The sequence below is a fragment of the Coturnix japonica genome, chromosome 1 (genome assembly GCF_001577835.2).
Source record: "Coturnix japonica isolate 7356 chromosome 1, Coturnix japonica 2.1, whole genome shotgun sequence".
Classification (NCBI taxonomy): domain Eukaryota; kingdom Metazoa; phylum Chordata; class Aves; order Galliformes; family Phasianidae; genus Coturnix; species Coturnix japonica.
In genome coordinates this window covers 62,404,870-62,421,108 of record NC_029516.1, presented here as the reverse complement: position 1 = coordinate 62,421,108, position 16,239 = coordinate 62,404,870, and the positions used below count along the sequence as shown (strand labels likewise).

The window sequence follows — 16,239 nt, the reverse complement described above, 5'->3', positions numbered from 1 at the left end:
GCAGGTTTATATATGTGCGTGTGTGTGTATATGCATGCAGCATCAAGATATATACCATTAGAAGTGATAAAGAGACCAAGGCTTGGAATAAAATGCGTGCTATCTTGTTAGTATCAGTTGCCATTGACCTTAAAAACATTCATAACATGACTTAGTTGTAACTCTACAGCTAAATTCTCTTTGGTTTCCAATGTATATATTTTGGCATAGGAGTGAGAAGATGCATCATTGCATGCCTGGGTTGTTCCTGACAATAATAGTGCTTTGAGGTTTGTTCCAAAATGAAACATGTTCCTTGTCCTGGAGCTTCCCCAGCTAAAATGTGGCTCGTACTGTTAAAAATCTGGATTTTGTAGGATCATAATGTGTTAAGAAGTGTTTGCACAGCAGTAATATTCTTAAAAGGCAAAATTGAGTGGATTCCATTCTTCCACTGGCTGTACCAACAAAATGTAAGCTTTTCTAGAAGATGTGGTTTATTTGCCTGCCACTCAATTCCTGGTTATTGTGTGTAAGCCATCCAGAACTGCAGTTCTCCAAGCAGAAAATGATTACTTGCAGGCATTTTTCCTCTGTTACGGTGTCAGAATAAACCGTATGAAGAGACTTTGAAACGCTTTGGTTCAGCTGAAAAGAATGCTGCAAAACTGGAGGGCCTTCAAGTAAAAGGCCAAACTCACTTCTTTGTAACAAAGCTTGTTGTTAAGACACACCTCAGGAGGTGATATAACGTTTGGACACCTGACAGCACAGCCTGCGAGTCAGCGTTGTTCAGCACTCAGCAGTGGCTGCTCTGACGTTTATGTGCTGATAAAAATGCTGTCCCTGTTCAGTGAAATATTGTTGGCTCTGAGAGCACAAGTGAAAACTCTGGGTCAAGAATGAGACCATTTTCCAAAAACCTTCCTGCTGCACCAGTATTAATATATTAACACGAGTTTATAGGTATCTGTAGCAGTGACCTGCCAGCAAGGCTCATGGCATGATCTTGGCACTCGTGCTCACGCTATCACCAAGACTGTATGGGAGTAAGGGTTGGAATGCTTCTGAAAGCTTGTGAAGAGTGTGACCACCCCACCCTCTCTTCAGCATGAGATCCTGCTGGTATAGCTGTGTGCTTTCCCATGCCACTTAGCCTCAGAGCCTGAGAATGTTCTTGGGCACGTTTGATTTGCTATTGTAAGGATGCCTCAGTGTGTTGAAGCCAAGATGGATGGCTGCTCACATTGAGGTCAATTTGAGAAAGGGCCGAAGCGTTTCCGAGGTAGGAATCTGCTTATTCTGGCTTTTTTTTTTTCCATATTAAAATACTAGTTATGAAAGATTCTCGTGACCAGCACTGCAGTGCACTAGGTTCTTTTACACCTTTGCCTTCAATACCTGCATATGTCCACAGAAGTTGTTGTCTTACCGTCTTATTTATGGCTGCTGTTTCTGGACTCTCCCACTTCTCAGCTGCTTCACCATATGGAAGGAGCATATCTTGCCACTTCCTCTAAGGGTTGCTACTCTGCGCTGCCGCCTGTAACTTCTCTTAAGCGAGCAGGTACAGGTTGGGTGTAGGTGTGGCAAAATGCTTCGAGAGCTGCTCCCAGCTACTGGGAAAGCAGCTCTGAAATAATCTGGAGCAGCTCCCAAAATGATCTGTCCCAGTGGGAAACTGGCTTCACGTAGTTTAAAAAACAAGTAAAAGTAACTGTAATTTTCCAGCTGTTTTTTTTTGTTTTTAAGTCTTGTTTGGTTGGTTGGTTGGTTTGTGCCAAAGAAACAGAAAAGCAAAGAGAAATCTACAGGAGTACCTGGCCCAACTGCAAAGATTTGTAAACATTTATCATTGCAAAATGAAAATTAAAAAAAAACACCCTTTTGTTTAGAAAATTGGAACACGTGTTGATGTAAAGTGTTCTCTTATGCTTTAATAGCTTTGCATAATTCTAATTAACATCAATGAGAGCTGGATACATATTAAAGAACGAACAGACCTCATTCAGACAGATCTACTGAGCCAAGTCCTCATCCCTGCAGGCAGAAGTCAGTTCTGAAACCAACTACAGGATTCTGGGAGCTGAATTACCTTCTGGGTACAGCCTCGTGGCTCTAACATTTCAACTGTGAGCTGTGTTCTTTTGTCTGAAAGAACACTGGTCTATGGTGTGCTTCCAGTGCACTGTGTTCACCAGTAAGGTTGGGACTAGACATGGTTTGTGTCCTGGTGTCAAGCTCTGATTTGTTCCCAAAAGTAATGGCATGAGTCCTAGGATATGACGGTGGTAGCACAATAGTGCTCATCTGAACTGGAGAGAGGCCTTGGGACAGCTGAGCCATGACACACCAAAGAATAAATATTAAAAGCACAGGAACAGGAACCTTGTTGCTATCAAGTAGTGCTGCTTGACTGACTTCTGTGGAATTGCACGGTCATGCTAGCTCTGGACTTGTCACTGTCTGAAGGCCTCGGAAATCAAATGGATCCTTCTTTGGTTCCTGATGTGTAACCAGGTCTGGAAAATGGAGCTTTGGTCAGCATTTTGATAAAGAAATGCTTTACACACACAGTTTTATGCAATGATGGGGTTACTACTCTTATGCTACGAGATGAAAAAAGCACGATTTGATGTCTAGGACCTAGATTCCAGGTTGTATTTACATTTGTATGTTCTATTTATTTACATATATAGACAAAAAAACTTAAATGCATATATTATTGTCACAAAAACTGCTGAGCTGTTTGGCATTTGAGAACAGCTTCTCTAGTTAAACGGTGATACTTTTACATCATAGTATTTCAGCTAAATATGAGTGTCCTAATTCTCTCCCTTTGCTTATTCATCCTTTATATAATGAGTTGCCTTTCTGATGTGTAGGTGTGAATGCCTTAATTACCATTTTCAGTGTTATTTTTTTTGATCGCTTGACTGATGTTGGCACTTCTCAACAGTATTTTTCTGAGTAAAACTTTCTATTTCATTAAATAGTGTTAACCGTGGCAAATTCAACCTTTCCACTTCCATTCATTAGCACGTGGTTCTTCAAAACAGACCTTTCAAGTGGATGCTCACAAATGTGCATTGCAGCTGTAGACAGTGCTGAATAAAAACCATGAGTTCTTCTGGTAGGAGTTGAATGCAGAATTTCTGTTGATTATGATTTTCTTCTTTTTTCTTTTAATTTATTTTTGCTTTGCTGCCTGAGGCGGAATAACTACCACGCAACAAGTTCTGTATGCCTGCCTGCTTTTGAGACCAGATATACCGTTAATAGGAGCTCTTTCTGAAATCACTTACGTACTGTAGAATTGTAAGTTACTTGGCCTGCCAAGGACTAATCTGTGAATTACATGCCTAAAATTGATGTAAAGACGTAAGTTTGCCTATTTCTGAAAATCCTGTTAGTAATTAGTGATCATCACAGTGTCGGTGCTTCTAATGCGTGCTTTGTCAACACACGTCATGCTTATGCTTCAACCATGCTTTTTTACATTGAGAGGGCTGAGTTGCAGACGTGTTTTGGGTAATTATAATGTGTAAACAAGCAGAGTTAAAACCACTTGTTTGAGTAGCTCCTAAGCTGCTTAACATAGCACCCTGTTTTTGTTGGGCCAAATCCTGGACTCATTACAGTTTTTGCACTCAGTCTGTTGCTAATACGAGTGAAAATTAAGTAGAAGAGCCACCAAAGTTTGATCAAATTTAAAAACTTTGGTGAAGGATGTTTTGGATGCTCCTAAAAGAAGTAAAGGGAATATTTGGAGGTGATCATGGACATCTGTGGTATGTGGCCTCTACCCTGAATAATAATGACTCAGTTTGGGCTGTATACGTGTACTTCATGTGGGATAATACCTCAGACATGCTGTAGTACAGCAGATGAGCAGAAGGTGACCTTTTTGGATTTGCTTGTATAATGTTCCACTTTCTAAAGCCTTTTCTTGAAATTCTCAGATTTCCAGTGTTAGCAAAACTTTGTTTGTACAGTTCTCTTTACCTTCTTTATTTTGCGTGTAATTAACTCAGATGGTCCCTCACAAATGTCTTAGCTGAACAAGCTTAACTGAAAGACTTTTCTCTTTTGTTCCCACCACACCTTGGTGATTTTCCAATCACCAATCTTTAGAAACTGTATCACAAGCAGCAAATAGGCAAGGGGGAGAGAGAGTCTGTGTCCAGAAGGTGTCCTGTTCTGCATATCCATCCTATAAAAGGTTGATATTGCCCTCTGGAGGTGCCTGTCTTCTCCTCCTCCCCTTGCTGGTTCTGAGGCCTCATTTTGACAACAGTAAATTAGGATGCTTTGTTCTGCTAAAAAATGCAAATGCTTAGTTCCTTGGCAAAGTAAGTATGGCCCAGTTAAGTTCAGTTCCATTTTCCTTGTGCTTAAATGACTTGCCTATTATGCTGGCTAAGTAAATGGCAGAATCAAGTCTAAAATCTAGGAATCGTGTTTCCTCCCCTGCATTGCAACCTCCAAGTAGCACTGTGTTCTATTGTTACCAATTCTTTTAACTCTACTGTTATTTATTTTAATTTACACAATGTTTTAAAAATAAATTTAGCTATAAAATGGACAAACAAATTCTACTGAACAGGTTTCTGAAGCTTTTACAATCTAAGAGCACCACTGGATATAATACAGTACAAAAGAATAACAAAGTGACATTCAGGATTTATAGCTGTAGTACTTAATTGAACAGGCAACACTTTTTTCCCCTCTGACATGTAAGCCTGCAGGTACAGTTACGTGGATATATCAGATAAGGAAAAAAACTTTAGGGCTGTTTGTTAGTGCAACTGTTAATGCAACTTTGGCACTGCCTGCATGCAAGCTGTTGTTCCATTTCCCAGTATGTGCTTGGTACCGTTCCTTGTGCCCTCTGTCTCCTTGGTGTTTGGTAGTACAACCCCGAGTAACCAACACAAGCATTTTCCAGCATGGTAGGAATGGCTGAGTGGTTCCATTCTGTGCAACTGGCATAAAATACGCCCATATTCTTGTTCTACTCTAAGGATGGTTTGTGATGAAGTTTATTCACTGCGTAAGGGAGATAGAATCATAGAATGGTTTGGGTTGGAAGGGACTTCAGAGATCATCAAGTTCCAAATGCCCACCAACATTGGGGCCACCAACCTCCAGGTCTGATGCTAGACGAGGATACTTTTTGCTTTTCTGTGCCAGTTGGGGTTAATGTAGGAGAACCTGAAAGACTGCAGATACAAAAAGAAGAGGACGAAAAACCAAGCTTTGATGAGGAAGGAGACAGGAAAAGGACAAATTTCATACAGTTGAGCTAAATCATAAAGCTGTAAATTGTTTGAATCAGGACTGGTCGTCAAAAAGTAGTATGAACTAACGTCTTGAGAAGGGTGAGGTATAATAACTGCAGAGTTTTGGCAGGGGACTGCTTGAGGCAAGCAAGAAGTGGGCTGACCCAGATGCCTGATAAGAGAAGAAATGAAATGAAAAGTGGGTGGACCTGGCAAAGAACTGGGTGGACCTGATTGTTTTGGCACTTGGGTATTTGATGCTTGATTTCCAGGGCAGCAAAATTTTAATAACCTATTGTTTGTTATTGGTTGGGTCCTTAGTAGTGTGACTAGCACCTCTCTTCCTGAGTGGGTACTGCACGCTGGGGTGTGAGGAGAGCGGGAGAAGCTTTGTGGGTGAGAGCTACAGTTAGGAAGGGGAGAATTGCTTTGTGTGGGAGGTGTTCCAGAGGAATATTTCTGGTGAGAAGGTAGTGTGTGTAAAGGGATGGCTGTGGAACAAAGGAAGGGGAAGCTCTGAGGGCTGCTTCTTTGCTCGTGAAAGGTTGTTGAGATCAAATCTTTGGGACATAGCCTTGGCATGATTTGTGAGCTGATGCTGGACAAAGGTTGGCCTTGGCTCCACTGGCAATTAAAATCTCTAGCTCCACTAGCAATTAAAATGTCCAGCTTCTCTTGCTGACGTCTGTTGTCAATGTTGTCCCCTGTTCCTGCTGCTGAGAAAATCAGTGAAATGATAATGTAACAGGAACTGTGAGAGTAAAAGCTGAGCAACCAGAGAGGAAGTGCTTTCAGTCTAACATACTCTGGCTTATTTTGTTAGAGGGATAGAATACTGTATGTATGTAAAGCACCACACTTAGTTCTGCACATCCCTGTGTTAACAATAATTAGACATCAGTATTTCTCTTGTGATTTTAACAAGTTAGGCACACAAACCTAGGGTAATTGTATGTATGAGAGTGTATAGGGTAGTGTTTTTTGTCCTCTCTTGTGTGTTATTTTCTGTTACTAAGTACTTAGTAATAGTAGCCCTGAAACATGAAGGTCTCTCTGTTGGTAGAAAGAGACAAAATAACTTTGAAGCACAGGAAGAGTGAACTTTCATCAGAAACCTTGAGAACTCACTGAGTATTGCAACCACTGCCATTGGACCAGCCTGATGCCTTGGGTTCACGAAAACAAGGTCACATATCCCACTAGTTTTATGTTTTTGTTCCTCTTTTTCTAATGTTTTAAGAAAAATATTAAAAATTGAAATGTTTTGTTACTTCCATATTAATGGTATTTTATATTTTACAAGGGCATTTCCAAAACTAAAGCCTTCTGTTTTATGATGTTGGTCCACAATGTCAGAGGTGGATGTTGGTAGTATGACAGTAGAGGCTGAGCCTTCCCATCAATATTCCATTACATTTTGTTGCCGTGTGACAGATGGCAGCATAGGGGCAGTCTGACAAAAGGGCATCTGATATGGAAGTAAGTGTGCATGAAGCAAAGGGGTGTAATTCAGTTCCTCTTTGTGGGAAACATAGCACCCGCTGGCATTCATTGATGCTTGCTGAACACTAATGGAGACCAGCAGTGGCTGTGAGCACAGCGAGGCAGTGGGTCACCTCCACTGGTGCAGATCTTTATGAGTCTGACACGCAGCTCTTGTTCATTGCTGGTGAAAACACATAGCTAATGCTGGTGAATGTGTTGAACAAGAGTTGTATCGTGGCTGAGAATGTGCTCAAATAGTGTGATTGTGCTCTTCGTATCTGGTGTAGTTTCCATGGAAATAAATAGGAGGCATTCATTTCAGAGTAACTCTAGACAATTCCTCTTCACTCTGTGGCTCAGGCAATTCAACAGGTTGAACAGCCATGCTATAAACACATTATCAATATTTTCTGACAACATACCTGCCTTATCAGTGAATTCTTCCTCCTCTTTCCCTGAATACACATTGCAACCCACTGGTTGTGCACATACCTTCTGCTTTTTTCTTTCAATGAAAATCCCTAGAAAGGTTGCTGCTGTTCCCAGCAGTGGGAATTACCCCAAGTTGTTTCCCTGTTTCCCAGCAGTGCCCAGGGAGTGGAGCAATCATAGAAGCTATATGAGAAGTTTGAAGCTGGTTTTAGGCAAGTTCTGAATGCAGATAATGAAGAGCATTAGGAGAAGTGGATCCTGTCCTCTTATTGCCAAAACACTACCAAACAGGAGAGATGGTATGTTTAAAACTGCTTGTAAATGTTTGCAGACAGGTGTCACCTTATAGGTGGAGTTCATTGCTACAAGATATTGTTAAATTGAATGCATCTAAATATGTTTGGGTTTACATGTGGAGAGATGAGGCAGATTTAACCCCACCAGATGCAGGAAGAGGAACATGTCTGTAGAACTCCATACAGATTGGAGCTTTGCTTCACACTGTACAGTGTGCTTACCTTGGCTTATTCTAGCAGGGGGTTGTAAGCTGCTTCTTCTCCACTGAGAAACAGGCCTTACCTCCTGGACATAATTTAGATAGCTTTATTATTTTTTTCAGTGTGGCTTTGTACATGCTAGTGTGAGGTTGTGCATGAAGCAGTTAATTGTTGTATTCAAAGAAGAACTTGCACAAATAAGGATTGTTCTGTACATGTGTAATGAACTTGTTTGTTGCTTATATGCAGCTGATGTGAAAAACTGAAATGTGGTCATGCTGTTTCTGGCAGGTACTAAGTGACAACAGGAGGCACAAAGTAGTCTGGATCAATGATTAAATAATTAAACCCCCTGAAGTCTACCAAAGCTTTTTGATAGCACAATGACTTGAATATTTGCTTAATAGTTTAGATCAGTATTTAAGTAGTGAGCACATTTGCTTGTATAACATAGTAAATTCTTCCTTTATTACCAAAGTGCTCATTTGCGCTCTTCAGTCTCCTATGCAAAACAGCGAGCAACACTGGAAGGTGCTTTGTTCTGGTCTGATGGAAACTGATGATGTCCAGGACCTTGTGTGGTCAAGCCTGTTGTTTGATTTTACCCCTTGGTTTGTTTGCTTGTTGTGTAGGTCATTAACTAGTTGTTCAGTGCATCCACCAGTGCATCTTCAGCTGCTGTCTACCCCTCCTTAAGAAGTGAGATTTGGGTATATTGAGAAGTGCACTCAGGGAAAGTACTCTGTGTTTGAGGGACCTTTTTGGCCCCAGCCTGTAGGAGGGGCTGAGGCCCCCACTTTGTGAGCTGCAGGAAACTCAGCTATAACTATGGCATGCAAGAAGTGCCTCTGAGTACTCCCAAACTCTTCAAAATGCAAACTCATGAAGTACATTCATTGTATGAAAATACTGGTGATTAAATTGCAGAATGACTACTGTACAAATAAAGCAATACTTTAGTTTTTTGTCCTGTGTTATAAGGGACTTAATAAGAAGCAAAAGTGCCAGAAGTTGAACAAGGGCTCAGGAGATGTTTCAGTTCTGTTGCGTGGCTGTTCTGCTTCACATCAATTAATCTCTCTGAGCTGTCATTTCCTGCACATGGGATGGGAGCAGTAGCCATTCCATTCTGCTTTGTCTGCCTTGTCTGATGTCTTTGGTCCCTGACGACCGCAGAACTCATTTATGGTCCTTTGTGCCTTTAGACAATGCTTAAATGAAGATGATGAATAAATATTTAATATCTGTGTTCTGAGCCTAGGAAGTTCAGCATGCATTTGAATGGTGCAGCTCACCATCTCAGAGGGTGTGCAGGATTCTGTTTGTTTTTCTCAGCACCGACATGATGTTTTGTACATGGCTTTTGTTGCAGCAGTGGGGTGCCTAGGAGCAGTTGGAGTTGTCACTAGGGTATGCAAGATGTCACCAAGAAGCACAGGATGTGCCTTGTGAGTCACGCCACTTCCCACATACCATCCTCCATCCTGCCTGTGTTTAAGGGTTAAACCTCACGGGTTCATTCAGACAGCCTTGGAGGGATTTTGTAGAGCAGCAAGCACTTGACATTAAAATCCCTCGGTGAGGCATTTTAACATTTATTCTTTTTGAGTTTCTTGCTTTCAAAAAGTCATTGCAGTTGGTGAAATTTGAAGTGTAGCTAGACATCTGCATTATTTGCTTTCCAAGTCTGACGGTGGCAGACAGTGACTAAGACTGAAGCCAGAAGGCAGGAGAGCAGCCAGGCCTTGACCTCTCCTTCCACTGCCCCACTCGTCACTCACCCTTACAGACACCTCTCACATGGCAGACACTAGTCATTATCACAGCAGTGTTTGCTGGTAACTGCTATTGAAGTATTGAAGCAGTATGGAATCGTGTGTCTCTGAATTGAAGCGGATAATTTTCTGCAGATTTTAGGAACTGCTTATAGAATGCTTTGCCACTTTAGTTCATAGACAAAAGGCATCTTGCAGGACTGACTCTTCCTAAATCCTGCTATACAGGCCTTGCTTTGATTTTGCTAAGCCCCAATGATATAAACTGTGCAAAAAGCACACCTCCACAAGGCCATGGCTCCTGTAGCTGTCCCTTTGCTTCTCTATCCTCACAGATACCTCAGATTTGCCGCCAAATATGTTATGGTAACTGAGCTACTGGCTTCCAAAATTCTTACGGTCCTATTTGAGGTGCAAAATCCTTGTTTATATTGGGGAATCGGTCTTATGGTATAAACCCTTCAACTTGAGTAAAAGTTGAATGCGTCTTCATCGTAACTGAGATGAACCCAAATTGTGCATTTTCTGTCAGTTTCCCACAGTAGATGCTGTTACAACTTGCGTTGCTGAGTGGCAGGGCCGTTCTGTGCCCTTAACCGTGAGTAGCTGTTTGAAACAGGCAGTTTGTTTACAAGATGCTTCCTGAAGGGAACCTAAATTTATGCTTAGGAAGTTCTGTGATAAGATAAGCGACTTTTCGTCTTCTAAGTGGGGTTTATAATCTTTTCAAATTGCGTTGTTTATTTAACTGTTAAAATATTGCGAGAAATATGTTTAGTTTGTTATTTATATTTTCAGCTGCTAGTTACATAAACACTTATTCATTGTAGCAAAGGAAAATGTGCTCCTGTGAGTTTTGATCAGAGCTGAGTCTTGATTTTACATGCCTCTTCTAGAGGAAAAAAACTGGAAATTGTGAAGAAGAATGATTGAGGACTAAAATCTGAGGTGCTTGATCAGATTCTGTATTCAAAATCTAGCTAAGTGTGGTGAAAACAGGGAGCCATTGGCAAGCTCTCCTTTAAGTCCTGGTTGTGTTAACACAGGTTAACATATACTTCTGTACCTGAGTGATGGCTGCTTGCTCTGCCTGCTTTTGAAAGGCCTCAGAGCAGATGCAAGAACCTGCAAATGGGGTTAGGGCCAAGCTAACCTGTTGGACTTTAAACATCCTTTCTCGTATCTGATACAAACACGGCTTCCATTTTTTTTGGCTTAAATTGGAAAAATATATAAACTTCTGTAGTGAAGGTATGACTTGTGTGTTGGAATTTATGTATACTGCTCTCAAACATGTTTTAGTGAGTAATAACTTTTGTATTTTTAGGTTGGTGGATGACAGATGCGTGGTTCAGCCAGATGCAGGTGACCTTGCCAACCCTCCCAAGAAGTTTAGAGGTCAGTAAATGAGAATAATTGTTGTTGTTTTTTTGTGTTTTTGTTTTGTTTTGTTTTGTTTTTTGTTTTTTTAATTAATGCATGTTCCAACTTTTTGAGCAAAGACGTACCTTACTGGAGAGGTGACTTCCCAGAAGTCTTGATGAACACATTGCTGAAGTTTCAAGCTGGAATGTGAAAGGCCAGTTTTGTGAAAGAAATTCCAAGTCAACAAAGGCATTGGAGCAGATGGAGAACAGAAGGAAAGGGACTAACCTGCTTGTGGTCAAAGAACTGATTATTCACTTTGTCTACTGAGCACAAATCCCTCACTTTGGGAGCAGCTCCTTGCTCCAGCTCTGCTCTTAGTGTAGATGGAAAATAATCTCATGAGGTTCGCAACTACTGGAGCTGCTGATGTATTTATTTTTTTTAGAAGATAACCCGACGTTTTAAGGATTACCCCAAATATTTGGTCAGTTTTTTACCTTTCTTTTCTTTTAACCGGGTCTCATTTTTCTTAGCTTTTTTAGATATGAGCTTATAGTTGTGGATAATTCATTCCACTTTTTTACTTGGTGGAAAAAATAACAAAGCACTGACAACATGCAGTTTGTACTTCTTGAATGCCAAAAATACTCTTGTGGTATTAGAAGCTGTGTTTATGTTTAGAGAAGGAAATACAACTTTTCAGGGTCTTGTTCTTAATTTAAATGATAAGATCTAGCTGCACCAAACTGGAGCCTTACTAGCCTGATCCAGGCTTTTGTTGGCTTAAATAGGCCTTGGTTCACACCTGTCACAAGGACAGTTTTGACTTGCCTGGCTTACAGCAAGTGAAATAAATGTAATGTCTCAGACTGTTGTTGATTCTGTCCATTTCAAGAAGTTGCGCAGAGATGTTTAACCATACTTCATTTCTACTATTTATTATACTGTAGATGTATATCCTATTGTTGCAGAAGTGTTGCATTTAAAATGTTGAGATACTAAAGCTCTTCTTTCCCAGAGTAAAGGTTTCTTTTCCGTCATATATTCAGGAAATGTCACCAGCTAGTTATGATTCCAGCTGTGAGATTCAGCACATCTGCAGATCTTGGAAACTGGAAATTGAAGAAATGAGAACATGTACTTAGAAACCATTAGAAATACATTTCAGTAACTCTTAAAATATCGTGGGATAACTTTACAGCAGAAATGGGGATGGCATTTAGTTCTCCAATGTGACTTTCAAGCTACCTAGCTGTGATTTCATCTTTATCATATAGGCTTGGGGTGGAGTGGCTGGACGATTGTGTGGAGGAAACGGACCTGGGGGTACTGATTGATGCTTGGCTGAACATGAGCCGACAGTGTGCCCGGGTGGCCAAGAAGGCCAACAGCACACGGGCCTGCATCAAAAACAGTGTTACTAGCAGGAACAGGGAGGTAATTGTCCCCCTGTACTCGGCATTGGTGCGGCTGCACCTAGAGTACTGTGTTCAGTTTTGGGCCCCTCACTGCAAGAAAGACATTGAGGCCCTGGAGCGCGTTCAAAGGAGGACTACGAAGCTGGTGAGGGGTCTGGAGCACAGGCCTTGTGAGGAGCGGCTGAGAGAGCTAGGATTGTTCAGCCTGGAGAAGAGGAGGCTCAGGGGAGACCTTATAGCTCTCTATAACTTCCTGAAGGGAGGTTGTGGTGAGCTGGGGGTTGGCCTCTTCTCTCGTGTAATCAGTGATAGAACTAGAGGGAATGGTTTTAAGCTGCACCAGGGCAGATTCAGGCTGGACATTAGGAAATGTAACTTCTTGGAAAGGGTAGTCAGGCATTGGAATGCACTGCCCAGGGAGGTGGTGGAGTCACCGACCATGGGAGTGTTCAAGAAATGTTTGGATGTGGTGTTGGGGGATATGATTTAACTGAGAATTATTGGTAATGGTTGGACTAGATGATCGTCTAGGTCTTTTCCAACCTTGATAATTCTGTGATTCTGTAATTCACAGCTTGAATCCTGCACAGATTTCAGATGGGGATTCTGTAGATAGCAGTTCTTCTGCTTCACCACCTTTGTTTATACCAAAGCAGAACATATATGGGTTTCTAGATGAGACAGGAATCACTGGAAAAGATTTGCATGTGACAGTGCAATTGCATAATGTGTTGAAATGCTTACAATTGAAGACATGAACAGAGGCTGAAAGGACAACCTTCAATTTTTCACTGTCTAACAGGGTGCTTGATTTTTATAACATTTGTAGAGTTCTGCAGTTGTAATTCTGTTTCCTTGCTTGAAATGACAAAGAAGGAAAAAGATGATAGTGTTGAGTTTTTCCAAAAAAACTTGATTTCAACATCAAGAAAGCCTGGGCACTTTGATCCAGGGTGCAGGGTTTTTGAGTTCACAGCCCTACTGGCATGCCACTAATGGTGATACATACACGCATATGTATGTAGGTCGGACGTCAGAATGGGATGAAACACAGAAAACCTACAGCTGGTTTCTGATGTTAGGGGAATGCAATGACTGTTCTCCTGAGTTCCATTCCAGCTTCTTGCAGGAGAATGTTTTCTGTTAGTTGTAAACAGTTCTGGCTCTGTTCCTGTGGCAGCCTCTTTCTGTTGCTTTTGTAAAATACTCCCCTGTCTCTAGCTTCCCTTATTCTTTCTTCTCCCCAGCATCCAAGCTTTCATTTCTTCTAACTCGGCTTTCCTCTTCTGAGGACCTCCCTCTTCCCTTTTGCTCCTGCTTCAAATCTTGTTACTAGCTACTTCTGTCCTCCCCCTCATTGCTGCCTCTTAGCTCTCTTTGGCTCCAGCAGCCTCTTTTTGAGTCAGTTCTTATCTTCTTCCACTATAGGACATGCCCACACCTGACAGTTCTGAGCTGTTGTTGGCATTGTGATTGCATGCAAGACTGGATGAACTGCAGTGCCATCAGGAGTAGCTGAATTAGTGCAAAAGTGAGTTTTATTGCCTTGATAGATGCAACCTACCACGCCAAAACATCATGGGTATATTTTTAAAGGCCTCATCAAGCATTTAGTAGCATTTTCATGCATGACATATGGTGGTCATGAGAAGGGCTGCAGCAAAGATAAAACCATGGTTGGTTGCCTTCTCCTTTGTTCTGTAGGTCAAATCCTAATGAACTTGATGCCTAATTGGAATTTAGTGCCTGGTACCAAGAACCTCAAGACTTTTATTCTGACCAAACTTCCTGGGGATACATGGTACTCANACCTCAAGACTTTTATTCTGACCAAACTTCCTGGGGATACATGGTACTCAGCAGTGAGGATGGCATATCTGCAACAGTCTAGATTGGATAGGAACCCTGAGATTGCAGCATGTGGTGAACATATACAGACCTCCCAAGAGAATGACCTAGTATGACCCAAGAGTATGACCAGTCAGTAATAGGACCAATGCTCTTTAACATCTTAGTCACCGACACTAACAATGGGATTAACTACACCCTCAGCAAGTTTGCAGGTGACACCAAGCTGTGTGGTGCAGTTGATACACTCAAAGATTGAGATACCATTCAGAGAGATCTAGACAGGCTTGAGCAGTTGGCTCAGGTGAACCTCTTGAGGTTCAGTAAATTCAAGTGCAAGGCGTTGCATCTGTGTCATGGCAGTCCCTGCTGTCAGAACAAGCTGGAGGAGGTAAGGATGGAGCATAGCCCTGCTGAGAGGGACTTAGGGATTTGGTGGATGGCAAGCTCAACATGAGCTAGCAATGTGCCCTCACATCCCTGAAAGCCATCCTGAAAAGCATGGCCAGCAGGGTGAGGGAGGTGATCCTATGTTTCTACTGCATGCTAGTGAGACCTCACATTGAGTACCGTGTCCAGATGTGGAGTCCTCAGTACAAGTGGGACATGGACCTGTTGGAGTGTGTGCAGAGTATTGCCACAAAAATGATACAGGGGATGGAACATGTTTCCTATGAGGATGGCCTTAGAGACCTGGGACTGTTCAGCTTGGAGAACAGAAGGCTCTGAGGAGACCTGAGAGCGGCCTTTCAGTCTCTGAAGGGGGAATATAATTAAGAAGGGGACAGATGCTTTAGCAGGGTCTGTTGTGATAGGACAAGGGGAAATGGTTTCAAACTAAAAAAGAGGAGATTTAGGTTGTCTGTAAAATGTTTTTTTATAGTAAGGGTAGTGAGGTACTGGAGCAGGTTTCCCAGAGTGGTGGTGGAAGCCCTGTCCCTGGAGTCTTTCAAGCTCAGGCTGGATCACGGACTGAGCAACCTGATTGAGCTGTAGATGTCCCTGTTCACTGCTGAGGAGTTGGACTAGATGACCTTTAAAGGTCCTTTCCAACTCAAAAGACTGTGATTCTATGATTCTGTGATTCTGTGTCAGAGCTGTATCCTAATGATTACCTATGAAGCACAGCCAGACCAAAATTTTCTGAGAACTTTGAACGCTGTGGCACTTGGCTGTTTGTGTTATGAGGGAAACCAAAAGCGCAGCTCTGCCACAGTTTGTTACATTTCTTAGTTCTGCTCAAAAACACAGAGGCAAAAGAACTGCTCAAAGTCATCTGTGCAACCAAGATATGTAAGAAAAATATGTGTTTTTTTCTCCCTCAAAATCTCTCCGGAAGTGGATTCAATTAAAATCTCAAAATTTGTAAAACAAACAAGAAATACTTTAAGTAGGTTCTTGACATGAAAAGATGATTTAGGCATGAATGATTAGTTGAATGATTAGACATACACAACTAAAAATAGTGCCTAACAGCAGGAAGAGTAGGGCCTCTTTAGTAACAGAAAGTGCTGTCTGCATGGTTTATGCTGTTTTTATCACTCACAGCTGAAACTGGCGTTGATGTGAGGTTAGAGCATGACCTGCAAGTCAAAGGAGTCTGAGAAAGGCATGTTTCTAACAAGATATTTGGATTCCAGGGTCTGACTTTGAAAATGAACATTAGAGGACTATGTTTACTTTTTTTCCGGTCATATTTTAACAATTCAGCCTTTTTTTCCCTGTCCTCCTCTTAAAATAATAATAATAATAAAGTTTAAAAAAATAAAAAAGAAAGAAAAAAAAGGAAAAAAGCTGTGTTTTCTAACTACTTGTACCCTTCGTACAGAGTTCACTCAGAGATCAAACGTAGGTACTGAGCTGTTGGCTTGAACTGAAAACCAGAGTAAAGAGATGTCTCAAAATAGCAGTTTCATTTTTGTTATGTGTTTACTTTCCTCTTTTTTTTTTTTTTTTTGTTCTTTTTGAGTGGGTGGTAGCTATTCTAGTTGTTTTAGGGCATCCTACAAAACAAGAGTATTGTTAAACTGAGGAAAGCTATGGTTCCTTTTCATTTTGTGTCCATAGAAAGAAGCTGTGTTTCAGATTTCCCCTTCAGTCGCGCTGTAGTTGCTCTTTGTTCATCAGTGTACGCATCCAGATTTGCATCACTGTA

At 41.5% G+C, this 16,239-nt stretch overlaps 1 protein-coding gene across 1 annotated transcript in view; it reads left to right on the top strand.

The window, feature by feature from the left end:
* Nucleotides 1–16,239, top strand: part of ITPR2 (inositol 1,4,5-trisphosphate receptor type 2) — a 253,736-nt gene that overhangs the window by 16,763 nt on the left and 220,734 nt on the right. The window contains exon 2 of the mRNA XM_032446237.1: nt 10,778–10,848. Coding sequence (XP_032302128.1) covers nt 10,778–10,848 — 71 coding nt within the window. The remainder of the gene's footprint in view (nt 1–10,777; nt 10,849–16,239) is intronic.